Source organism: Hippopotamus amphibius, chromosome 17 (assembly GCF_030028045.1).
Source record: "Hippopotamus amphibius kiboko isolate mHipAmp2 chromosome 17, mHipAmp2.hap2, whole genome shotgun sequence".
NCBI lineage: Eukaryota > Metazoa > Chordata > Mammalia > Artiodactyla > Hippopotamidae > Hippopotamus > Hippopotamus amphibius.
In genome coordinates, this window is record NC_080202.1 from 13,617,655 (window position 1) to 13,644,081 (window position 26,427).

The 26,427-nt window shown below is 36.4% G+C and overlaps 1 protein-coding gene and 1 non-coding gene across 3 annotated transcripts in view; one reads left to right on the plus strand and one right to left on the minus strand.

The window, feature by feature from the left end:
- YWHAE (tyrosine 3-monooxygenase/tryptophan 5-monooxygenase activation protein epsilon) overlaps positions 1-4,464 on the plus strand; it is a 53,004-nt gene extending 48,540 nt beyond the window's left edge. Inside the window, exons 6-7 of one of the 2 annotated variants that reach the window (XM_057716502.1) lie at positions 1,662-1,708; positions 3,365-4,464. In XM_057716502.1, the coding sequence (XP_057572485.1) occupies positions 1,662-1,669 (8 nt within the window). In that variant the 3' untranslated portion in view covers positions 1,670-1,708; positions 3,365-4,464. The remainder of the gene's footprint in view (positions 1-1,661; positions 1,709-3,364) is intronic. The other variant, XM_057716501.1, reaches the window with a different exon arrangement.
- A 5,488-nt stretch (positions 4,465-9,952) lies between these two features.
- Positions 9,953-10,024, minus strand: TRNAE-UUC (transfer RNA glutamic acid (anticodon UUC)). The gene has a single exon. It is a non-coding gene; the product is annotated as a tRNA-Glu (tRNA).
- Between the last annotated feature and the right edge of the window lie 16,403 nt (positions 10,025-26,427).

The window sequence follows — 26,427 nt, forward strand, 5'->3', positions numbered from 1 at the left end:
CTGTTTAGAAACTTGACTAGGTTTGGCTTGAGATATGTGGCACATGCGACCTTCCTGCATACTTTACCAACAAAGCCAGGTGGAGCCACAGATTACGTTTCATTCAGCACAGCACTTGAGGTCACCACTGAGTCTGTGGGACTCAAGACCAATTTGACCATCTCTGAACTAATGATTGAGGTTCCTCCCAGCTTTAAGTTGTATTGTATTCTAACAATAACTACTAAGAAGAATGGCCAAATAGCTGTGGACTCTTCACAGTCATCCAACAGCTCAGAGAAGACTAATCTCTCTCCACATGTTTGAGGGAATAAAAGGAAAGCATGTGGAGAGTTCGGTAAGCGGTATTGACCGAAGTAAACTCTATATACCCCTTTGACCTCTGGGGATGTTTTTTTGAGGGTGAAAAATAACCCCCAAAAAAGGTGACTTTGAAAAGCAGTTTCTTTTAAAAGACATTTGATGCCAGCTTTTATAAATAAGTTGCTAGATCACACAAATAAAAATAAAGTGTATATTTCTCATTCTCACTCATAACCAGGGATCGATTGAGGTAGACTGTATGTCACTCCATTTTTATACAGAACCAAAGATATGCTTTTTTTTGGTTATCAAGCATTGTTTTATGAAATGGATCATTTAAAAATAGGATATCTTTAAACTTCTTATCTTTTCATAGTTGGGAGTATTCTTTGTACAAAATGTTTTATTGCATTTTAGGATAGATTTCTCTTTAATCCTAAAACATAAAAATCTAGTGAAATTCAGTTGCATCAATTCCTTATCACTTTGTAAATGGACCCATTAATTAAATTTGGTTGAAATAGACTTTCATTTAAGAAGTTTGTCACAAAATATTTTGGAATTATGAAACAGTTTAACATGAAAATTTTAAGTAGTCTCTTGAAATTTTAGCAATATTAACAAGCTATCTGAATTTACAAATTGTTGTCGGTACTAGGAAATTATTTACCAGTTTTGCTGAAAGGTAGAGTATTATATGTGTTATTAAATTGGTTTTGTGTTTTAGAATCAATGCTGAATGTAGAAGAATTTTGGTCATGAAATTGGTCAGGGTGTTACTTGTGTTTAAGGATTGGTTTTTGCCTTTTTTACTTTAAATATGAGAAATGGTGTCAAAAACCATTTGAATTAAGGGTTTCTAAAGGAAGAAGTGTATGTTGTTCACAAGCCTTTACTTACACGTTTATAATTTTTTAACTGCAGAATATGTTAATGTCTGTCTGGATGTGTTGGTACATAATTCTTTAAAGGGAGCACCGCTTTTTCTCATCAAGCGATATCAGTCCTTTTCTCTTAACTTGTGGTCAGAGGACTGTTTTTAATACACAAGTCCACAGAGAGGAAATGTGTTCTTTCTGCCTGTTCCCCTCTTCCCCCCAAATGTAGAAACACGGCATAGAACTATGTGTGTGAGAAAACCTTTTTTTCCCCCTTCTGTATACCTTTTAAGAGCTTATTATTTCCTCCTCTTAAAAAGGGACAGATTGCTTCTTAGAGTGAAGTTCATACAAAGTAAAAAAACCAAAATCTGACTCCCCTAAATTATTGATGTTTTCCTTTGTCCTGATCTTGGTTTATTTTTCTTGTAATGTTGCTTTCATATGATTGTTCTCCCTCCCTTTCTCCTTGCAATATAGATTCCTAAAGGAAAATCCAACTCTTCCTTTCCTAAAAACTCTACTTTGTAAGTCATTATCATGGCACAGTGAATTCTGCTTTTAGTTTTGGTTCTTCACTAATCATGCCTGCATATCATCATCTTGTCGCTTAAAAAACTGCCTGTTCTACATTCCAGGATGCGAAACCTTCTAAGACATTTATGGTCTGCTACCCCTGTCTACCTGTGTTTGGGTGTGACTTCTCTGACAATATTTTTATGCCAAAGTTACTTGAAACTTTTGGCAAATCTAGTGGTTGCTTACAAGTAAATTAGTGTGCTCTGTTGTTGTATGTTAACCATATTTTGGCAGTGTATTGCTGTTAAAAATGAGTGAATGTTCCCATCATTTCCTAAGTTTGAATACATTATTATTCTTTGAGAGGAACAATTGGGTGGTCCATCATTTCTCCCCTCAGTAAATGGTTATTTTTGTCTTTCTTTGCATGTCTCTTTCTAAATGTGAGTCAAAAATCTTTATGTACCTTAAGTACTTTATTAGCGTTAAACAATCAAGGTCAAATATTTTTATCACAAAAGAAATGTTAAAATGACTAAAACTGTCTTTACTTATTAACCCTTATTGTCATGGTAGCCTTTATTATATCAAGGTCTTTAAGACTGCTTAAAAGCATTCCACAGAGTTTTGCTTTATGTCTGTAGGCAGCCGATCTTAGTGTCATTTGTCCATTCTAATTAAGTAATTTAACAAGCAACATGAATGGATGGGTTGTCTGAACTATTATATTATGATTGTTGGGTTAATTGATTTTTCATGTATTTTGATCAAACTAGTAACTTTGTAGGAATTTCGAGTGGTTTGTTAAAGCACAAAAGAATGTAACTTTTACCTGTTTATTTTTTGGCAAAAGCATGCATGTTTCCTTATTATGGCTGACTTACTTAATGCTTATTAATAGGTAGATGAGTCTCCGTTAAGTAGGCTGGCTTTCTATTGCATGTCATAGTGCAGTTGAAACTCCTCAGGCTAACCATCATGTTCAGAGGGAACAGAAAAGTGGCATGAGAGAGCTGGTCCAAATGCCCTTCTTTAATAACCTCAGTGGTCTGGTTTACTTTGAGCATGCTATTCCACTCTGGAGTGAGAAATCTGGGTTATGGTTTGGTGTGACTGTCCAAGATACAAGATGTGTAAAATATTCACTTACAAAAGCAGAATCCTCCCTCTAAAAGTGTAGAGCTCCTTTGAAGCAGTTTACTGCTCAGTCCTCTTATTGAAACATTTCTAATAATGGAACCTGCCGATAAAATAGATTTTTGTGAAAAGTATAAAATACTTTTGGGTTTTGAAGAAGTGAGGTTATTGAGAAAGAGTATTTTGACTCAAGATAAACATGAAAGCTTGAAAATCATTTTAATAATATGGTTACCTTGGCTGTCTACTTAACGAGCTTTTTTAGCATAAAAACATTGACTTTTACTATGCATCAGTTTTGTTTTGTTTTGTTTTTTTCATCCTGTTGATCATTCAGGACCTTGATCCAGCAGCACCTCTTGGCTTAGGCATCTCAGGTGTCGAGGATGGTAGAAATCCTTTGCCTGTCTGTGTTTAAACCAATTGTAGCAAATATAAGGAGTCTTTATGCTTGGAATGATAACTTTGTGACCACAACAGCGTAGTTTAGTCATTATGAAATAATTAACTGTCATTCTTCTTTACAGGTGAAGAGCAGAATAAAGAAGCGCTGCAGGATGTGGAAGATGAAAATCAGTGAGACATAAAAGCCAACAAGAGAAACCATCTCTGATCACCCCACACCTTCCCGTCCCGCCCCTCTTGGAAATTGCCCCATTGTCACTGAGAACCACCAAATCTGACTTTTACATTTGGTCTCAGAATTTAGGTTCCTGCCCTGTTGGGTGTTTTTTGTTTTGGGTTTTTTTTTTATTTTGTTTTGGGTTTTGTTTTGTTTTGTTTTGTTTTTTGGTTTTTTGTTTTGTTTTGGGGATTTTTTGTTTGGGGGTTTTTTGGGGTTTTTTTTTTTTTTTTTTTTTTTGTTTTTTGTTTTTTGTTTTGTTTTTTTAATAGTTTTCAAAAGTTCTTAAAGGCAAGAGTGAATTTCTGTGGATTTTACTGGTCCCAGCTTTTAGGTTCTTTAAGACACTAACAGGACTGCATAGAGGCTTTTTCAGCATTACTGTATTGTCTCCTGCCAGATGTGGCAAGATCACCATTAGAAATGGAAATTACATTGGAAAGCCATTAGACTTTTAGGTGATGCAAGCATTTAAGAGAAAGGTTAATCACACTATAGAGGTGTATGTGGTATCATTTTTCCTTTTTCTAATTGTTTAAATTGAATTTTATACCAATGTTTAAAATTAATCGGATGTTAGCTTGAGGTGGTTAAAGGTTGTTTGGGGGGTTTGTTGTAATGGTTTTGCTGTAAAAAGTGTTTCAAACTCTGCTGAAATGTTGCTGAAAAGCATGGTGCTGGTAACAGTTCAACAATCCGTGGCTGCTCATTCTTGCCTACTTTTACTCTCCCTCTGAAGCAGGTTAGCATTGAAGGTGGTATGGAAAAGCCTGCATGCGTGTTCAATTCTTTGTTTCTTCTTCCCTCTCCCCCTGGGCCCCACCCCGCCCCTCCTTCGCTCGCTCAACCTCTTTTGTTCAGTATGTGTAACTTGAAGCTAATTTGTACTACTGGATATCTGACTGGAGCCACAGATACAGAATCTGTATTGTTCTTACTGAAACACAGCATGGATTAACATTAAACTTAAATAAAACAAACCTAAATTAAAAATGCCAAACATTATTGCGCCTCCATCCTTTATCCTTCTAAAATAAAATCTCTAGTCTAAACACATTGACCATATTGTTTGCCTGAATGTGAAAAAGATCCCGTTTCCTTTTTTTCATTCCATAAATCACTTGTCTATTTCCAAAAATGATGTATATTTCGGGGGGGGGGGGGGAGATTACCTGTAACCTGGTTGTGAAGAACAAGAAGTATAAGTAGTGCAAGTAGCCAGTCTTCTAAAGCAGGTAACAACATGGCATTTATTTTAATTGTTAAGTTGCCAGTGTATATTTATAATACAAGGTGTAATTATGGATCATCTATGATGGAATTCGGGGGATTTTGCAAACAAAGGCTGAATGTGTCAGAATAGTCGTTCTTAGGCTGAGGTGGAAATCCCCTGCCCAATATCAGTGACAGGAGCGGAGAAGAGTAATTAAATTCCTTCTCAGTAGTACATGTACACATGGTAAAACAATAGTATAATGATCCCCTTTATTAGAAACACTCAATGTAAGTAATATCTTCCAGAGATAACTTACATATCATTGTGTATGGATATTTAATACAGATCATTCTGTGTCAGGCCTTGAGATCTGTCTCATTCGAATGACTGCCTCACATTGATGTACTCCTGATTTTTTAAAAAAACCAGTTGACTACTTTTGGACATCCAGCCTTGCTATTGTAAATGGTGCTGCAGTAAATAATTGCATGTGTATCTGTATCATACATTTCTAGATTTCCTGTGTTAGAAAACATGTACTTGTCAGTTGGTAAATACTAGATTCTTCCAAAAATTGTTGCACATTATAGCCCCGTCAACAGTGTATGAGATTACCAGCTTCACCACACTTGACTCATTGCTAAATGAGATGTTGACACCAAAAGTGTACCCTGGGCTTAAGTTCTTTGTAGTAAAGACTCGGCAAGTCAGTAGATTAGTGATGCGCTGGTACTTCTTATTAAAATAAATGTATGTAAACAATGTTTTTGTGAATTGCTTTTCATCAGATAGAGACAGTTGTATATAAATTATATTTTTTTGGAGCTACCTCCAGGAGGTAATCAATTTGTTCTTTTTCCAGCAGTAATGTTGCTAGATGTTGTCTGCTGCATCTCAGTCCGAAAGTAGAGGAATTTGTATAACTCTACCGCAGATTTTAAAAGAAACTACTGGTAGGATTTAGGGTTTTTTGCAGGCTGCTCCCACACTAAACACTAACATGAATTGCCTGGACTTGGAAGAGTTTGAAATGAACACCTAGGTAATCTTTTTGCAGAATGGTCTGGTTTGTGGAGGTGAGTCTGTCAAGTTGGGTTGTCACATGAATTTGTTTAGTGAAAGTTCTTCAGTTTAGGCTTAGCTGTGTGTGTATGCTGCAAATTCAGGATGCTGCGAGCATTTTCAGTGATGTTGCAATCTTGGTACGGACAAAAAAAGAATTTGCCATTCAAAGACACCAATGAAGGCAGTTAGGAGAGAAGTGATTGATACAGGTTTTTAGAAAGATCTCTATCAAGTTGGAAGACAGTGAAGACTGCAGAAAGGTGACAGCCCTGTGAGGACAGTGTTATTCCACTTCCTGTATCTGTTGTCTGGGAGGTGGAGGGTTTTTTGTCTTTTTGGATTTTTGTTTGCTTTCCCCAGCTCCTGGTTTAGTCATCTGTGAGGATCAGTTGATTTCAGTAGAAACTTCAGTTAGCATTACAACTTGAATGCAATTAATTGTTTTAATTTTGATTTTTTTTGGTAATTGCTTTGAAAAAAGCTTGAAACCCAAAGGTTTTCTAAAATGTTAGGGGCAGCAATAAATGGATTTATACCCATGCTTGGCTTCTGAGGTGAGTGGCCAGGAAAGATTTCCAAAATTGTATTTTGCTTTCTAGGAAGACAAGAATGAATTTTAAGTTAGATCATTGTGAGGGCTTGTTGATGGAATAATATAAACATCCAGTGACTCCTGCTGCAGACGAATGCCACTTGAGAGTTTTAGAAAACAAACCCCCATATTAGCTGCTATGTTGTTGATCCTAGGACAGTAGAAGTGTGAGCATACTGTAAAATTTGCATAAAGATGAATCTTTGTTTTGAAATTTTTAACAAGTTCACAGGGTTGCTTCATTAAAGAATTGTTTTTGTTTGATTTGGATTTAAAGTTTTATTTTCCCCCATTGAAATCTTTTTAAAAATTGAGGAATAGTTGATTTGTAGTATTATGTGTTCCAGGTGTAAAACATAGTCAATTTTTAAAGGTTATATTCCATTTATTATTAAGTTGTTGGCTACATGTATAGTTTGTACCTCTTAATTCCGTACTTGTATCTTGCCCCTTCCCCTTCCCACTGCCCACTGGAAAGGAGTTGTGAGCCTTTAGAGGAACTGGTGATATTGGATCCAGCCCAGATCAGTTAAACCCTGTCAACAAGATAATACATTGCTCTCATTTCTTTGAGTTCCTAGACTTGGTTGGTGTTGACAACTAATAACTGAGTATCAGCTCTGTACTAGGCATTGTACTCATTAGGCAGTGTCTAGGGCGTTGCCACTCAGTAATTAGGTGAGTTTTCCATCTGCATTTTGTAAGGAGGAAAACGGGTAGGGAGAAGTCAGGGAATTTGTTAAAAGCCAAAAAAGCAGGATTCAGAGTTGGGTTTGTATGACTGAAGAGCCCATGCTCTTAACCATTAAGCATTCTTTTATTCTCTTAGGCTGTTTGTGTCTTTTAGGCTGTTAGTGTTTTATTGAAATATATTTTCTCTATCCTAAAACGATCATTTGAAAAATGTATTTTAACATTTCTGAGATCAGTATATGGTTTACAATTGATATATATTGATATATATATTAAGCTGTAGTATAAATAATTCATACAGAATTGAAGAAATAGAATATAAATGATACATTTAAGGCTCTTTGGTGGCTACCATCTAAAAAGAGGAATACTGCTTAGATTGATTTTTTTGGCAGTTTCTTAATCTGTAGCTTAATTTAGAATTTAAAAAAATACTCATTTGGTTATGCCAGGTCTTAGTTGCAGCAGGTGGGCTCCCTAGTTGTGGTTTGCTGACTCCTTAGTTGCTCTTGGGCTCCTTAGTTGTGTGCCACAGCATTTGAACTCAGTTGCAGCATGCATGTGGGATCTAGTTCCCTGACCAGGAATCGAACCCAGGCCCCCTGCATTGGGAGCACAGTCTTATCCCCTGAGCCACCAGGGAAGTCCCTAGAAATTTAAAAATGTTTTAAAAAAAATTTTTTTTATACAGGTGGAGCAGTTCTTCCAGTTTGAAATAGTTTAGCTTGGACAAGTAGAGTCATAATCCAAACAGGTTACCAGTGATTATGGATTGTCAACTTGCTGCAGTGCTGCGACTGAGTTTTCTAGCTAACCTAAGTCTTATTTTTCTTAAAAAGTTCTTTGGGGTTTAGACATTCATTTCTCACATAATTGATGTTAAGAATGTGTACTTGCACAACCCATGCAGTATGAGTCATGTCCACGTTTCTTCCTCTGTCTAAAGCTATCATTGACTGTCTTTCTCACTTGTGCTGGAAGTCTTGGCACTCATGCTTCCATACCATATTGCTTGCTTCTAAGTCTTCCTCAAAGACCCTTTTCCATTTTCAATTCTGGTGCTTGTAGGGTTGGGGTAGGGCTTATTTGAGCATCTAAGGCTTTTCCCCCCATTAATTAGTGGTACATGTATAGCCATAACAGGCCACAGTAACTGTTGAACTCCCACAGAATTTACTTTCAGCAGAATTCTAGTAATAACCTTTAAAAACGTATTTTCTTCACTTAACCTCATTCGTCATTAAGAATATGTAAGCCAAAACAAGAGATGCCAATTTCACCTTGGCCAAGATTGTAGTTATAGTTAGCAGTGATTAGCTTTATAGACTACTTCGTTGTGATGTGGATGTAGAGAATACATAAGAATATTGTTGGTATCTTTTTTCTAAGTAAAGTTTTTATTCAAGTATATAAAGAAAAATACATCAGAGGTGTACATCTTAGAATTTTCACAAAGAGAACACACCATTTAACCACCACTTATATCAGGAAGTAGAACAGGACCAACATCCTAGAGGACTCCTTTATGCCCCCACAACTGGAATCAGTGTCTTATTGCTTTTGATTAATTTTCCCTGGTTTTGAACTTGATATAAATGGTATACATACATAAATGGCTCTTTTTTTTTTTTCTCTTAACATGAGGTTTGTGGGATTATTCCATGTTGTCGCCTGTAGTAATAGTGTCTTTTTATGGCTATGTGGTATTCTGTTGCGTTAGTATACCAGTACCTGTTCTATAGATGGACTCTGGATTATTTCCAGTTTTTGGATGTTACAAATAATGTTGCTGTGGCCATCCTTGTCTTGGTATATACATGTGTGAATTAATGTTGCATATATACCTAAGAATGGAATTGCTGGGTCATAGGGAATACATATGTTCAGTTTAGTAGATACTCCAAAACAGTTTTCCGAAGTGGTTGTACTATCTTATAATCCTACCTGCAGTGTATGAGAATCCCAGTTCTGCATCCTCACTAGCGTTTGGTGTGGTCACTTTTTAGTTTTAGGCTTCTGGTGGGTGTGCAGTGATTTTTCTGGATTTAATTTGCATTTTCCTGATGACTAATGAGACTGAATACTTTTTAATATGTTTATGGACATTTGGATATCTTTTGCCTATTTTTCTGTAGGTTGTCATTTTCTTATTGATTTGTAGAATGTCTTCATAAATTTAAGAAATGAGTGTGTCTTTGTAGTTACTGCAATTATCTTCTCCCATTCTGTGCCCTGCTTTTTTATTATCTTGATGTCTTTTGATGAGCAGTATTTCTTAATTTTATATAGTCCAGTATATCTGTATTTTCCTTTAAGGTAAGTGCTTTATGTGTCCTATTTAAGAAATATTTGTTTACCCCAAGATTGTTAATCTTTTGTTGTTTTTTTTTTCTAGAAGCGTTGTTTGACCTATCATAGATCTAGATATGATAGGGCAAACAAAATAGATTCTAGATCTAGAATCATCTAGAAACTATTTTGTGCATGGTAATAGGTGTTAAAAATAACATTTTCCCATATGAATGGTCAGTCGACCCAGCAACATTTATTGTTGCATTGGTCTATTTGTCCTAGTGCCAGTTTAACACTGTAGGTATAAAATAATTCAGTATCTGGTAATGTAAGTCCTCCAGTTCTTGTTGTTGTTAAAGACTGTATTGGCTATTCTTGGCTCTTTGCATTTCCATATACACTTAGAATCAACTTGTTAATGTCAATAATAGAACAGCAACAACAAAAACTTGCTGGGATTTTATGATTTTACTGAATCTATAAATTTGTGAGAATTAACAGTCTTTACACAATTATGTTATTTGATCCATGAACATAGTATATTCGTACATTTATTTATATCTTTAATTTTTTTCCAATTATGTTTTTTTTGTTTGTTTTTTTGTGGCTGTGTTGGGCAGCTTGTGGGATCTTAGTTCCCTGACCAGGGATCGAACCTGGGCCCCAGCAGTGAAAGTGCGGCGTCCTAACCACTGGACCCCCAGGGAATGCCCTTGTTTTGTGGTTTTCTATGTAGAGGTACATTTTATTGAACTAGTTTCTAGGTATTTGATTTTTTTTGTGTTATTTTAAATAGTATTTTTTTTCCAGTTGTTGCTACCTATAGTAGTATTATATATTGACCTTGTATTCCATGACCTTGCTAAATTAACTTATTAATTCTCACAGTTTTATGTAGATCCTGAGACAGGACGATGTAAAAGAAAGTTTTAAATGAATGCATCCGTTGCTTGTGTGTGTATGCTTACAAATATATGTAAAATATGTTCACTTTGGCATTATGATAGCAAATTAGAAATAACCTAAATGCCCATCAATTGTGGTTCACCCTTACTATGTATACTATTTTGCTGTTTTTAAAAAATAAGGTTAAAACATTTCTGCTGATACAGGAAGTTGTTTGCATACAATGTTAAATGAGAATAGTAAGGTATGTAATATGCATAATCATATGTATAAAATAGGAAAATATTCTGTGTGTTCGCCTATCTTTAGGAAATTTCTAGAAGGTGAAACTTTTTTTTTTTTCTTCATAAAAACACAGCTTTATTTGACTTAAGTCATGTATCTAAACTATACAGTTTGAGAAGTTTGGGAATTTGTATGCACTTGTAAAACCATCATCATAATCAAAATAGTCAATATAGCTTTCAACCTCAAAAGCCTCCTTGTACTTTGTAATTTCTTCCCTCCTGTTTCCCCTTCCTTTCATCTCCAACCAACCACTGATTTGCTTTTTGTTATTTTTACATTAGTTTGCATTTTCTAGAGTTTTATATAAATGTAATCATATAATTCATGTACTCATTTTTTAGGGGGCAATGGTCTGGCTTCTTTCAGCATAATTGTTCTGAGGTTCATCCATGTTGCATGTATCAATAGTTTATTGTTTTTACTGCTGAGAAGTATTCCACTGTTATGATATACCACAATTTGTTTATTCACCTATTGATGGACATTTGGGTTGTTTCCAGTTTTTGTCTGTTACTAATAAAGCTGCTATGAATGTGGACAAGTCTTTATGTGGGCATGTATTTCCTTTTTTTGTGGATAAATAGGAGTGGAATGGGTGGATAGTATGGTAGGTGTGTATTTAGCTTTTTAAGAAACTGTCAAACAGTTTTACAAAATGATGGTATCATTTTACATTTCTTCCAGCAGTGTCTGAAAGCTCCTGTTCCTCCACATTCTCTGTAGCACTTGGTATGGTTAGTCTTTTTATAAGTCCAACACACTCTATTGCACTGTAGAGCTGGCTTAGTCTTTTTAATTTTTCCATTCTAGTAGGTGTTTTTGATTTGTATTTTCCTAATGAGTAATGATGCTGAGCATCTTTTTATGTGCTTAGTTGCCACCTGTATATTTTCTTTAGTAAGGTGTCTGTTCCAATAACAATATTGAGTCTTCAGATCCATGAATAAGGTATATCTCTCTAGTAGTTTAGGGCCTTTAAGATTCCAGCGGTGTTTTGTACTGTTCAGAGTGCAGGTCTTTCATTTCTTTTGTCATATTTGTCCCTAAGTATTTAATTTTATGTTCTTGTATGCTTTTTAAAGTTCAGTTTTTCATTGCTCATTGCTAGTATATAGAAATAAAATTGATATTTGTGTATCGATATTGTATTCTGCAGCCTTGCTAAACTCATTTAGTAGTGGTGTTTTGTAGTTCTTATAGATCTCATCAGATTTTCTTCATGGACAATTATATTGTCTGTTCATACAAAGTTTTAACAACTTCTGCTTTTATTTGTTTATCTTGCCTGATTGCACTAGCTGGAACCTCCAGCAAAATGTTGAATAGAAATGGTAAGAGCAGACGTATTTGTATTATTTCTGATCTTATGGAGAAAAGCATTCTTTCACCTTTCAGTGTGATGTTAGCTGTAAGTTTTTCATAGATAAAACCTTTTTATCAGGTTGAGGGATTCATTTCTATTCCTCTTTTGCTGAGTTTTTTTCTTTTAATCAGGAATGGATGTTGGATTTGTCAGATGGCTTTTCATTTATTGAGGTGATCATTGTGTTTTCTTTTTTAGTTTGTTAATATAATGAATTATAATGATTGCTTTTTAAATACTAAACCAACCCTGCATTCCTGGGATAAACACCAGTTGTTATGTATTGTCCTTTAAAAATATTTTTGGATTTGAATTGCTATAATTTCGTTAAAATTTTGTTTTGTTTTGTTTTTTATATTTATATTCATGTGCCTGAAAGTTCTGGAGTGATGAAATGTAAATAGCATCTAAAGTTTCTCTTCTGTGGTGCTAAGGACAAAATAGAACAGTTGGCATTCATAATAGATCTTCAAGGAGTGGAAGAACATTTGAAATGGTAATATGAAGGTAAATATAAAAGACTTGTCTCTTAATTTCTTTAAAAATCTTACAAGTGTTTAAAGCAAAAATTATATTGTGGGGTTAATTATATATGTAGGCACATCATACATATGGTAACTATAGCATAAGAGGCAGCTAAGGGATGGTAAATGGATACTTTTTATTGTAAATTTCTTATATTTTACTTGAAGTGATACAATATTCTCAGAAGACCTTGAGAGGTTTAGAATATATATGGTTATACTTCGGGTAAACACTATAAAAAATAATGTAGGGCAGAATAGCTGAAAGGTCAGTAGATAACTAAAGTGGAATTATAATAATTATTCATTTAATCCAAAAGAAAGCAGGAGAGGACAAGAGCAGTTGTGCTCCCAGATCTTCTCTCAGGAAGAGTTTGAAGCTCAATAAGACCTAATTTTGAGATTTGGAAACTTCTGTTTGGTTTTGTTTACTTGTTTGTTTGTTTTTTAATGGCTGGAAAATTCTCAGCAGTGTTGACATTTGGAAATGAATCTTGTGAGGAATTCACAGAATTGTTCTGCAGGTTATTCTCTACTGTGCTTTGAAACGTTAAAGTCGACATATAAAAATGTGCCCAATAATTCTCTCATTAACAAATATCTTTGCTGACTGAACTAACATTTCAGCTGCCACACATTGCTAGTGAGACAATCTGCAATTTGATTTCAGTTGGATAACTGATAAAAATTGTCTCCAGAGGAACATAACAATCTAGAGTCTCATTGTTTACAATAACCTGGATACAATTCAGAACTACTCAGCATGTGATAAAAAAACAGGGAAACATGACCCATACTCAAGAGAAAATCAATGGAGATTATCCCTAAGGTGATCCAGATAAGTAAATTAGCAAAGTTTTATTGATTTTCTACCATACAGATAAGAATTTGAAAGCTTCTAGTGTAACTATGTTCAAGGATGAGAGGGAAAATATGTTTGTGACAAGTTAATAGGAAATTTCATCAGAAATACTATAATTGTAATAAAAAACCAAGTGGACATTTTGGAACTAAAAAAAAATGGAAAAAAGTTAAAGGGAACCCCTTGGTGGTCCAGTGGTTAGGAATCAGTGCTTCCACTGCCTGGGCCCAGGTTTGATCCCTGGTTGGGGAACTAAGATCCTGCAAGCTGCACAACATGGTCAAGAAAAAAGAAAAGTTAAAAAAAAAAAAAATCTGAAAAATTCACTGGATGGGCTTAACAGCAGAATAAGAAGGAAAATAACAGAAGGATCAAGTGAACCTGAAGTCAGCTCAGTAGAAATTTTCCAATCTGAAGAAGAAAGAAAAAGATTAAAAAAAAAAAAATGAATACAGCCTCAGGGAAACCTGTGAGATAGTATACATATCAAAAGGTCTAGCATATGTGTAAATGTAGTTCCAGAAGGAGAGAAGAGAAAAAAATTGGATGGGAGGGAATTTCATGGTTGTTCAGTGGTAAGGACTCTGCTCTCACTGCGGAGGGCCTAGGTTTGTTCCCTGGTCAGGGAACTAAAATCCCACAAGCTGCATGGTTGTGGCCAAAAAGAAAAAAAAAAATGGGTTGGGAAAAGTATGCAAAGAATGAGTAAAAATTTTCGTACATTTTGTGAAAGACAAAAATATGACAAGTCCAGTGAAAATAAGCAAAATAAATACAAAATGAATACTTTTTACAGTAGGGAATGCTGAATAAAGTTCTTCAGGCAAATGATATCAGAAATGAAGGTATTTAAGGAGTGAGGAATATTTAAGAGAGTAATGGACTACCACATAGCCTTGTAAAAGAATCAGTTCAATTTAGTTGAGCTGAGGTGCAATGATCTTTGAGACATATTGAGAAAGAAACCCAAGACTTCCCTGGTGGTGCAGTGATTAAGAATCTGCCTGCCCGTGCAGGGGATACGGTCAAGCCCTGGTCTGGAAAGATCACACATGCCGTGGAGCAACTAAGCCCGTGTGCCGCAACTACTGAGCCCACGTTCCGCAACTACTGAAGCCCGCTTGCCTGGAGCCCATGCTCCCTGACAAGAGAAGCCACCACAATGAACAGACAACGCACCACAACAGAGAGTTAGCCCCTGCTCGCCACTACTAGAGAAAGCCTGTGCACAGCAACAGAGACTCAATGCAGCCAATAAATAAATAAATTTATATTAAAGTAATATGAAAGTAAATATTTTTAATTTCTTTAAAAGAGCATATGACTCTAAAGGAAAAGTTATAACGTATTTTGGGCTTAATAGCATGTAGCTGTAATAAACATGACACTGATAGCATAAGTACAAGAACCGAAACACGAGGAGTTCAACAGAAGATTTGAGCAGGCAGAAGAAAGGATCAATGAACTTTTGAAGACAGGGCAATTAAAATTACTCAGTCTTAGAAGCATATAGAAAAGAGAATGAAGAAAAATGACTAGAGCTTGAGGGACCTGTAGGATACCATCAAACATATCAACATATGTGTTATTAGAATCCCAGAAGGAGAGGAAAAAGGGAAAGGGGCAGAAAAATCAATTGAAGAAATAATGGCCTCAAACTCTGCAAATCCTAGGAAAGATACAAATAATACATGTGCAAGAAGCTCAGTGAACCCCAAGCAAGATAAACCCAAAGAGATCTAATTGCTGAAACCCTAAGACCAAGAGAATTTGAAATAGGAAGAGAGAACTGATTAATCAGTATAAGGGACCCTCAATAAGATTAGTGGCTGATTTTTCTTTAGAAACCATAGAGGCAAGAAGTCCATGGAATGACATATTTAAAATCCTGAAAGAAAAAAACTGTCAAGCAGGAAATCTATCTCTAGCAAGACTATCCTTCAAGAAGGAAGGAGAAAGTAAGACATTCCTGGATAAACAAAAACGGAATTTATTACCAGTAGACCTGCCCTATAGGAAGAACTAGAGGGAGGTCTTCAGGCTGAAGTGAAAGGACGGTAATTCACAGCCATAAGAGAAAATAACACTGGAAAAGGTAACTAGTAGGTAAATATAAGTTATGAAAATAACTTAAAAACATACAGGAAAGGGAAGAAGGGGATCAAGATGCTACACTACACCAGCTTGGGTGGCGGCCGGCAGTAGCCAGGCAGCCCAGCTTCTCAAAGATTCTCAGTGTGCTGCGTCCTGCAGGCACCTGGCGCACAACCCAGCCCGCTGCCATGATACCCAAAGGAAGGTCAGCTCCTCCGAGGCGGCGGCGAAGGAGGAGCCCAAGAGGAGATTGGGGAGGTTGTCGGCTAAACTGGCTCCCACAAAAGTGGAAACGAAGCCAAAAAAGGCGGCAGGAAAGGATAAATCTTAAAAAGTGCAGACAAAAGGGGTAAAGGGAGCAAAGGGAAAACAGACCAAAGTGGCTAACCAATACACTAAAGAAGACTTAACCTGCAGAAAATGGAGAAATTAAAAATGAGGAGAGCCCAGCCTCTGATGAAGCAGGAGAGAAGGAAACCAAGTCTGATTAATATCACACACCCGGTCTTGTCAATGGTCCCTGTCTCCCTTGTACAATCCAGAGGAATACTTTTATCAACTATTTTGTAAATGTAAGTTCTTTAGTAGCTCTAGAAACATTAAACATTAAAACATTAAACATTTAAAAAGGAGGGAATCCCATCTCATCCATTTTTAAAGTGTAAATGCTTTTTTTAAGAGGTGAAATCATTTGCTGCTGGTTTATTTTTTGGTACAGCCAGAAAATAGTGGGCTATTGAATACGGGAAGCTTTGATTGTCTTGGGTGTCAGCTTAACATTCCATAGATGGGGGGTAGTAGCTTTTATATCCTGTAATACAAAGCATACTAAATAGCAGTTTGGAGTCAGTTGTGCATTTAATGTCTTGAGCACTTTAAAGTACTTCTCTTCCTGTGTTGTTTTTGGGAAAGTTGTTTCCTAAAGCAAACCACTCACTCCTTAATCTTGGCTCTCCTGGTCAGAATTTTGTGTACTCTGTAACATCTTTGGTCCTGGTCGTTGGGTTCTTCTAGTAACTTTGTTAATGTGCTGTGAACAATTGACAGTTTGAGTATGTAGTGGATATGATATTAAATTGTGAATTAGTGGGACTTATGATGTAACAGCATATCAGTATTTGAAGATACTGGTTGGTATCCTGTTAAGGAAAATTTGCTTCCAATTTTTAATCTGGAAAGTCACTGGAATAACTGTTCAGAAAAGAAACACAACCACATGATTTTTTAGATTTTTGGTATGTATGTTAAGAATTGTGTACAAATTGAAATGTCTGTAGTGATCCTCAAAACAACAAATAAAATCTCAATTATGAAAGAAAAAAATGTTATATTACAAAAGATTAAATGTATATTTGAAAAAGCAGTAATAGTGAAATTGAGGAACAAAAAAATAAGACATAGAAAATAAATAGTAGAAGTAAATCCTATATCAATAATCAGATTAAATGTAAGTGGATTTTTGTGTTTTTTTGTTTGTTTGTTTTTTGCCACACTACGTGGCTTGTGGGATCTTAGTTCCCTGACCAGGAGAGATTGAACCTGGGCCCTTGGCAATGAAAGCACAGAGACCTTAACCACTGGACTGCCAGGGAATTCCCGTACGTGTAAGTGGATTTAACTCTTCTATGAAAAGGCAGAGATTGGCAGATTGGACCAAAAAATCCAATAGGACTCATCTATGTGCTGTCTATAAAAGACTCACTTTAGATATAAGGACATAAAAGAGAACTAAATAAAATGGTGGAAAAAGATATTCCCTGCAGGTAGTAACCATAAGAGAACTGGGATGGCCACATTATTGTCAGACAAAATAGACTTTGAATATAAAAAGGTTACAAGAGACAAAGAAGGACATTATATATTGATAAAATTTTCAATATAGCTAGATATAACATTTATAAACACATACACCTAATAAATGAGCCCCAAAATATATGACTCAAAAATTGACATAATTGACAGGAAATAGTTCTTACAGCAATAGATGGAGACTTCAGTACCCCACTTTCAGTAATAGATAGTACAACCAGACAGAAGATCAATAAGGAAATAGAGAATTTGACCAATACCATAAACCAATTAGAGCTAACCAACCAGCCACAGGAGAATACACATTCTTATAAAGTACGTGTGGAACTTTATAGGATAGACCATGTTAAGTAACAAAGCCTTAGGAAATTTAACGAGGTTGCAATCATACAAGGTACCTTTAAGCACAATGGAATGAAACTAGAAATCAATAACAGAAGCAAAACTGGAAAAATCACAAACATGGATTTAACACTATTATGCAACCAGTGGGTCAAAGAAGAAATCACAAGGGAAAATAGAATACACCTTGAGATGAATGAAAATGAAAACAATATACTAAAATGTCAGAGATGAAGGAACTGCAGTGCTATGAGGGAAATTTATAGCGGTAAATGCATACATTAAAAAAAAATGACACCATGAATTGCTTCTTTGAAAAGATACAATCAACAAAACTTTACCTACATTGACTAAAAAAAGACTAACAACTACAATCAGAAATGAAGGCGCACATTACCAATTTTACAGAAATAAAAAGGACTGTGAGGATATGGTGGGCAATTGTACATCAACAAATTGGAGGGGCTTCCCTGGTGGTGCAGTGGTTAAGAATCCGCCTGCCAATGCAGGGGACCTGGGGTCATTCCCTGGGCCAGGAAGATCCCACATGCCTCGGAGCAGCTAAGCCCGTGTGCCATAACTACTGAGCCTGTGCTCTAGAGCCCACAAGCCACAACTACTGAGCCCATGTGACGCAACTACTGAAGCCTGTGCAGCTAGATCCTGTGCTCCACAAGAGAAGCCACCGTACTGAGCATCCCGGGCACCCCAAAGAAGGGTAGCCCTCGCTCACCACAACTAGAGGAAGCCTGTGTGCAGCAACAAAGACTCAACGCAGCTGAAAAAATAAATAATAAAATCTTAAAGCCCCCCAAACCAAATTGGATAACCTAGATGAAATGGACAAATTCCTAGACACATACAACCTACCAAGGCTGATCATGAAGAAACAGAAAATCTGAGTAGACTTATAAACTGTAAAGAAATTTAATCAGTAATTAAAAATTTCCCAACAACAACAAAAAGCCTGGGACCACGTTGTTACACTAGTGAATTTTACTAAAGATATAAAGAATTAACCCCAGTCCTTCTCAAACTCTTGCATAGAAATAAAGAGGAGGGAATACTTACTAACTCATTCTATGAGGACAGTATTACTCTGGTACCAAATCCAGGCAAATAAACTAAAAACTGCAGATCAATATTTCTTATGAATATTGATGTAATAATCCTTAGCAGAATACTAGCATACTGATTTGAGCCTCATATTTAAAAGATTATACGCCATGACCAAGATGGATTTTTTTTTATTTTTTTTATTTTTTGGGGGGTACACCAGGTTCAATCATCTGTTTTTATACACATATCCCCATATTCCCTCCCTTCCTTGACTCCCCCGCCTCGAGTCCCCCCCCCCCTCCCTGCCCCAGACCTCTAAGGCATCTTCCATCCTTGAGTTGGACTCCCTTTGTTATACAACAACTTCCCACTGACTATTTTACAGTTGGTAGTATATATATGTCTGTGCTACTCTCTCACTTCGTCTGTTTCCCCTTCACCCCCCGCCCCCTCCCATACCTCGAGTTCTCCAGTCCATTCTCTGTATCTGCATCCTTGTTCTTGTCACTGAGTTCATCAGTACCATTTTTAGATTCCGTATATGTGAGTTAGCATACGATATTTGTCCTTCTCTTTCTGACTTACTTCACTCTGTATGACAGATTGTAGTTCTATCCACCTCATTACATATAGCTCCACAAGATGGATTTTTTTTCCTGGAATATAAAGATGGTTCAACATATGAAAATCAATTATATACAAAAACCCAAACAACCTAATTTAAAAAAGGGCAGAATACCTGAATAGACGTTTTTCTGAAGAGGGCATGCACATGGCCAACAGGCATAGAAAAGATGCTCAACATTGCTAATCATCAGTGAAATGCAAGTCAAAACCACAGTGAGATATCACCTTATCTTATATCTGTCAGAACGGCTATCATCAAAAGAACACAAACAGCAAGCATTGGAGATGATGTTGAGAAAATTGAACCCGCTTACACTGTGGTTGGAAATGTAAATTGGTACAGCCACTGTGGAAAACAGCAGGGAGGTTTCTCAAGAAACTAAAAATAGAGTTACCATATGATCCAGCAATTCTGCTCCTGGGTATATACCTGAAAGAAGCAAAACCACTAATTTGAAACCCTAATCTTCATAGCAGTATTATTTATAATTGCCAAGATATGGAAGTAACCTAAATATCCATCAACAGATGATGGGTAAAGAAGATGTGGTATATGTTTGTATATTGTACACACTCACACACAATGGACTACTACTCAGCCATAGAAAAAATGTAACTTTGCCATTTGCAACAACATGGATGGACTTGGAGGATATTATGCCAAATGAAGTAAGTCAGAGAAAGACAAATACTGTATGATATCACTTATCTGTGGAATCTGAAAAATAAACTAAGGAATATAACAAAAAAGAAACAGACTCACAGATATAGAGTACAAATTAGTGGTTACCAACGGGGAGAGGGAAGGCAGGAAGGGCAGTATAGAGACAGGGGATTAAGAGGTACAAACTATTATGTATAAAATAAGTTATAAAGATATATTGTACAACACAGGGAATGTAGACAATATTTTATAACTAGAAATGGAGCATAACCGTTAAAATCCATGAATCACAATATTGTACACCTGTAATTTATACGCTATTGTACATCAACTATACTTCAATTTAAAAAAATCACAAAAAATCAGTATAATACTCCACATTCACAGGATAAAGGAAAAATGTCTTCAATTTATGCACACAAACCAATTGACTACATTTAACACTCTTTAATGATAAAAAAATTTCTGTAATATAGGAAATGAAGGAAACTACAACATAATAAGAGCATATATGAAAAACCTACAGGGCTTCCTAGGTGATGCAGTGGTTGGGAGTCTGCCTGCCAATGCGGAGGACATGAGTTTGATCCCTGCTCCAGGAAGATCCCACATGCCGCGGAGCAACTAAGCCTGTGTGCCAAAAAAAAAAAAAACAAAACAAAACAAAAAAAAAACCTACAGCTATTATCATACACAAAGGTGAAAAACTTAAAACTTTTCTCCTAAGATCAGGAACAAGACAAGGGTGCCCTTTTTGCCATTTCTTTTTCTTATTTTTGGCTGAGAAGCACATGGGATCTTAGTTCCTGGACCAGAGATTGAACTTGCACCCCCTGCACTGGAAGCACAGTCTTAACTTAACCATTGGCCCACCAGGGAAATCCCTTTTATTTTTTTTACCATTTCTATTCAACACAGTACTGGAACTTTTAGCCAGAGCAATTAGTCAAAAAAAGAGAAATAAAAGGCATCTAATTTGCAAAGGAAGAAATAAAATTATCTGTTTGCAGATGACCTGACCTTTTTCTTTAGGTTCTTCTATGATTCCCTTTTATTTATTTTTTTAAGCTCTTTATTGGAATATAACTGCTTTAGACATGATCTTTTTAAAAAAATTTTTTATTGGAGTATAGTTGATTTACAAAGGCAGATGACATGATCTTATATTTGAGAACCTTAAAGATTCCACAAAAAATTGTGAGAGCTAATAAACCAAGTCAGCAAAGTTGCATGATACGAAGTCAACACACAAAAATAATCTGCATTCCTATAAAGTAGCAATGAACAATCTGACAAGGAAATTAAGACAATTCCACTTACAATTGCATAAAAAGAAGAAAGTGCTTAGGAATAAGTTTAATAAGAATGTGAAAGACTTGTACACTGAAAACTATAAATATTGCTGAAAGAAATTGTTCTGAGCCGCCTTACTCACATAGCCAAAAGGTGGAAACAATTCAAGTGTTCATCAAAAGATGAGTGGATAAACACAATGTGGTATATTAATACAATAGAATATTATTCAGCTGTAAAACGGAACAAAGTGCTGATACATGGTACATCACTTAGAAATATTATGAGCCTGAGATAAGCCAGACAAAATGACAAATATTATGTGATTCCAATTATATGAGGTACCTAGAATAGGCAATTTCACAGAGACAGAAAGTAAAATAGAGGATACCAAAGGCTAGGGTAAGAGGGAAATGTGGAGTTGTTTAGTGGATAGAGTTTCCATTTGGGATGATAAAAAAGTTCTGGAAATAGTGTTGATGGTTGCACTACATTGTAATATACTTAATGCTGCTGAATTGTAAACTTAAAAATAGTTAAAATGATAAATTTTATGTATGTTTTACCACAGTGAAAACACTGACAATGGAAAGGATTGCATCTACACTCAATTTTAATCCTTCTTTGTTCCTTTCACTTTCTATCACACATTTCCATGATACCTCACTGGGTTCATAATTAAAAATGGGAAGAGCTGTATGACATTCTAGCCTTCAGATGGACCATAATGGAATTTATTCACTGTTTGTTGATCACTTAGGTCATTTTCCTGATTTTTTTTTTAAGTGTTTTGCTCTTGGCTGTTTACTAGCTTTTTCTTTTTGGTTTCTTTCCTAGGATACTATGGCACTTCTCTTTGGCTTCTTTCCTTTCTTTCTCTGGGCTGGCACCACTCCTTCCACCTTTCCCACTGGCTCAGGGACTTCCTGTGAAAGACACATTTGACCCTGTGTGCCTTGCCCACAGCCATGGTTTTATCCTGTGACCTCTTGCCCAGGCTCTTTGACCCACGGAGGTGAGCCATAACTTGGACTAAGCTGTTTCTCTCCATAGAAGCTAAACCAAGAGTCAGAAAACCCATCTTCTCCAGATAAACGATCTCGCCTGGTTGTGGTCAGGGGACCCACGGAGGGGAATCACTGGGCGAGAAGAGTGTTGCATTCTGTCAAGACTGACAGCAAGGGCCACGAGGGTGAACCCTGGATAATCTTTCTCAGCGGAGTGGGACCCTGCTAGTTTTAGGAGTTTGGTGGCCAGTGGGACCTAACCTGCAAGGGACCTGGTGGGAGCTGAGAGTCTTCTACTAGGTCTGGCAACACCATCTGCCTCCTCTAGCAGCATAGTATAGAAATAGGATATGGATTATGGAGCTACAAGGCTTGGGTTCATATACCAGTTCTACCTCTTAATTATCCTTGGGCAAACAGTCCCATAAAGAGCCTAGCATGGTGCCTGTTCATGCCCCAATGAATCTTAGTGATCAGGATGTTTACTACAACCCTGGCTGCACTGGACTGTAAGTCTGCTTCCCTGTACCTGTTGCTGCTGGCCATGGACATGGGGACATGACCCCCCTGGTGTGATTTGTTTCTAGGTCCCCTTTCAGTCCCTGCTGGGAGAACTCTCCCTGGCCACTGGATAATAAGGAAAGCCATATCTTCTGCCCATGCTGGGCTGCCACCTCCCCTGGGGCTCTGAGCGTGCAGTGGAGCTGGCCTTCCTGATCCCTGCCTACCTTCTCCCAGGCCCATTTCTGCAGCCATTCCCTTCTTTTCCTCCTTAGTCCCCCTCAGCCCTCCTTTCTTTTTCTCCTTCTCTTTTTTCTTTTTCTTTTTTTTTTAATTGAAGTATAGTTGATTTACAATATTGTGCTTGTTTTGGGTGTATAGCATAGTAGCTTAGTACTTTTGCAGATTATATTCTATTATAGGTTATTACAAAATAACGCATATAATCCCCTGTGCTATATAGTATGTTCTTGTTGCTTCTTTATTTTATATATAGCAGTTTGTATCTTTTAATCCTGTACCCCTAATTTGTCTCTGCCCTCTTCCCTCTCCCCTTTGGTAACCACAAGTTTTCTCTATGAGTCTATTTCTGTTTTCCATATACATTCATTTGTATTGCTATTATTGTTTTTTGGCCGTGCCGCATGGCATTCAGGATTTTAATTCCCTACCAATGGATCAAGCTCGCACCCCCCTGCAGTGAAAGTGCAGAGTCTTAACCACTGGACCACTAGGGAAGTCCCCATATGTATTATTTTTTAGATTCCACTTATAAGTGATACCCTATAGTATTTATCTTTGTCTGACATATTTCACTAAGCATAATATTCTCTAGGTCCATCCATGTTGCTGCAAATGGCAGTATTTTATTTTCTATGGCTGAGCAATATTCCATAAATATATATTGTGTATATATAAACCACATCTTCTTAATTCAGTCATCCACTGATGGACACTTGGATTGCTTCCATGTCTTGGCTATTGCAAGTGGTGCTGCTGTGAACATTGCGGTGATCTTTTCGAATTAGTGTCATTTTTTTACAGATATATACCCAGGAATGGAATTGCCGGAACATACGGTAGTTCTATTTTTAGTTTTTTTAGGAACCTCCATACTGTTTTCCTTAGCGGCTGCACCAATTTACATTGTCACCAACAGTGTGCAAGTCTTCCCTTTTCTCCACATCCTCTCCAACATTTGTTATTTGTAGACTTTTTAATGGCCATTCTGACAAATGTGAGGTGATCCTCATTGTGGTTTTGATTTGCATTTCTCTGATGGTTAGTGATGTTGAGCATCTTTTCATGTGCCTGTTACCATCTGCATGCCTTCTTTGGAAAAATGTCTATTCAAGTCTTATGCCCCCCATTTTTTTTTTTTTTTGTCCATGCTGTGGCATGCAGGATCTCATTTCCCCAACTAGGGATCAAACCCATGCCCCCTGCAGTGGAAGCATAACCACTAGACTGCCAGGGAAGTCCCTTCTGCCCATTTTTTTCTTTTTATTGGAGTATAGTTGCCTTACAATATTATGTTAGTTTATACTGTATAGCAAAGTTAATCAGCTATGTGTATGCATATATTCTCTCTTTTTTTGGATCCTTCTGCCCATTTTTTTATCAGATTTTTTTTTTGATATTGAGTTGTATGAGTTGTCTGTATGTTGAATATAAGCCCTTGTCAGTTGCATCATTTGAAAATATTTTCTCCCAGTCTGTAGATTTCATTTTGTTGATGGTTTCCTTTGCTGTGCAAAAGTTTTAAAGTTTAATTCGGTCTTAGTTGTTTGTTTTTGCTTTTATGTCTTTTACTGTGAGAGACTGATTGAAGAAAATATTGCTACAACTTAGAGTATTCTGCCTATGTTCTCGCCTAGGAGTTTTATAGTTTCAGGTCTTACATTTAGGTCTGTAAACCATTTTGAGTTTATTTTTGTATATGGCATGAGGGAATGTTCTAATATCATTGTTTTGCATGTGACTCTCCAGATTTCCCTGTACCACTTGTTGAAGAAACTCTTTTCTCCATGATATATTCTTGCCACCTTTATTTTAGAGTAATTGACTGTAGGTATTGCTTTATTTCTGGGCTCTCTATTCTGTTCCATTGAACTACATGTCTGTTTTTGTGTCAGTACCATTCTGCTTTGATTACTGTAGCTTTCTAAGTGTAGTCTGAAGTCTGGGAGGGTTATACCTCCAGCTCTGTTCTTTTATCTCAGTGTTGCTTTGACAATTGGGAATAGTTTGTGGTTCTATATAAAATTTAGGATTGTTTGTTCTAGTTTGGTGAAAAATGTCATGGGTATTTTGATGGGGATTGCATTAAATCTGTAGATTGCTTTGGGTAGTATAGTCATTTTAATGATAGTAATTCTTCCAATCCAAGAGCATATGATATCTATTTCTCTGAATCATTTTTAATTTCCTTCATCAGTGTTTTACAGTTTTCAGAGTATAGCTCTTTCACATCCTTGGTTAAATTTATTCCTAGGTATTTATTTTCAATGTGATTTTAAGTGAGGTTTTTTAAAAATTTTCTTTCTATTTCATTATTTGCTTATAGAAATACAACACATTTTTGTATATTACTCTTGTATCCTATAGCCTTGCTGAATTCCTTTAGTAGTAGTAATAGTTTTTTTTTTAAATTTTATTTATTTATTTATTATTTTTTTGGGGGGTATGCCAAGTTCAGTCATCTGTTTTTATACACATATCCCCGTAAGTAATAGTTTTTTTATGTGGAGACTTTAGGGTTCTTTATATAGAGTATCATGTCTGCAAATAGTGACAGTTTTGCCTCTTCCCTTCCAACTTGGATACCTTTTATTTCCTTTTTTTGTCTGATTGCTGTGGCTAGGACTTCCAATACCGTGTTAAATAGAAGCAGTGAGAGTGGGCCTCCTTGTCTTGTTCCTGAATTTAGAGGAAATACTTTCAATTTTTCGAGTGGTCTGTTGTGTCTTTTAAGACCTCTGTTGCCTTAGTGATTCTTTTTTTTTTTGTCTGCATGATATGTCCATTGATGTCAGTAGGGTGTTAATAGTCTCCTACTATTATTGTATTATTGTCAATTTCTCCCTTTATGTCTGTTAGTATTTGCTTTATATATTTAGGTGTTCCTGTATTGGGTACGTATATGTTAACGAGTATAATATCCTCTTCTTGTATTCATCCCTTTTTCATTATATAATGCTCTCCTTTGTCTTTTGTTATAGCCTTTGTTTTAAAGTCTATTTTGTCTGATATGAATATTGCTACCCCTGCTTTTTTATTGTTTCTATTTGCAGGAAATATCTTTTTCCATCCCCTCACTTTCAGTATGTGTCTTTTTTTTTTTTTTTTTTTTAATTTGGCTGTGTTGGGTCTTAGTTGCAGCACTCGGGATCTTCATTATGGCATGTGGGATCTTTCCTTGTGGTGCGTGGGATTCTCTAGTTGGAGTGCACGTGCTCCAGAGCGTGCAGGCACAGTAATTGTGGCTTATGGGCTTAGTTGCCCCATGGCGGGTGGGATCTTTGTTCCCTGACCAGGGATTGAACCTGCGTCCTCTGCATTGGAAGGCGGATTTTTAACCACTGTACTACCAGGTGAGTCCCTCAGTCTGTCTTTAGCCCTGAAGTGAGTCTCTTGTAGGCAGTATATTTATGAAATTAGTCACCTCATGTCTTTTGATTGCAGCATTTAGTCCCCACAATTTTTTTTTGGCTGTGTCACATGGTTTGCAGGTGCAGGATCTTGTTCCTGGAGTATAGACTGAACCCAGGC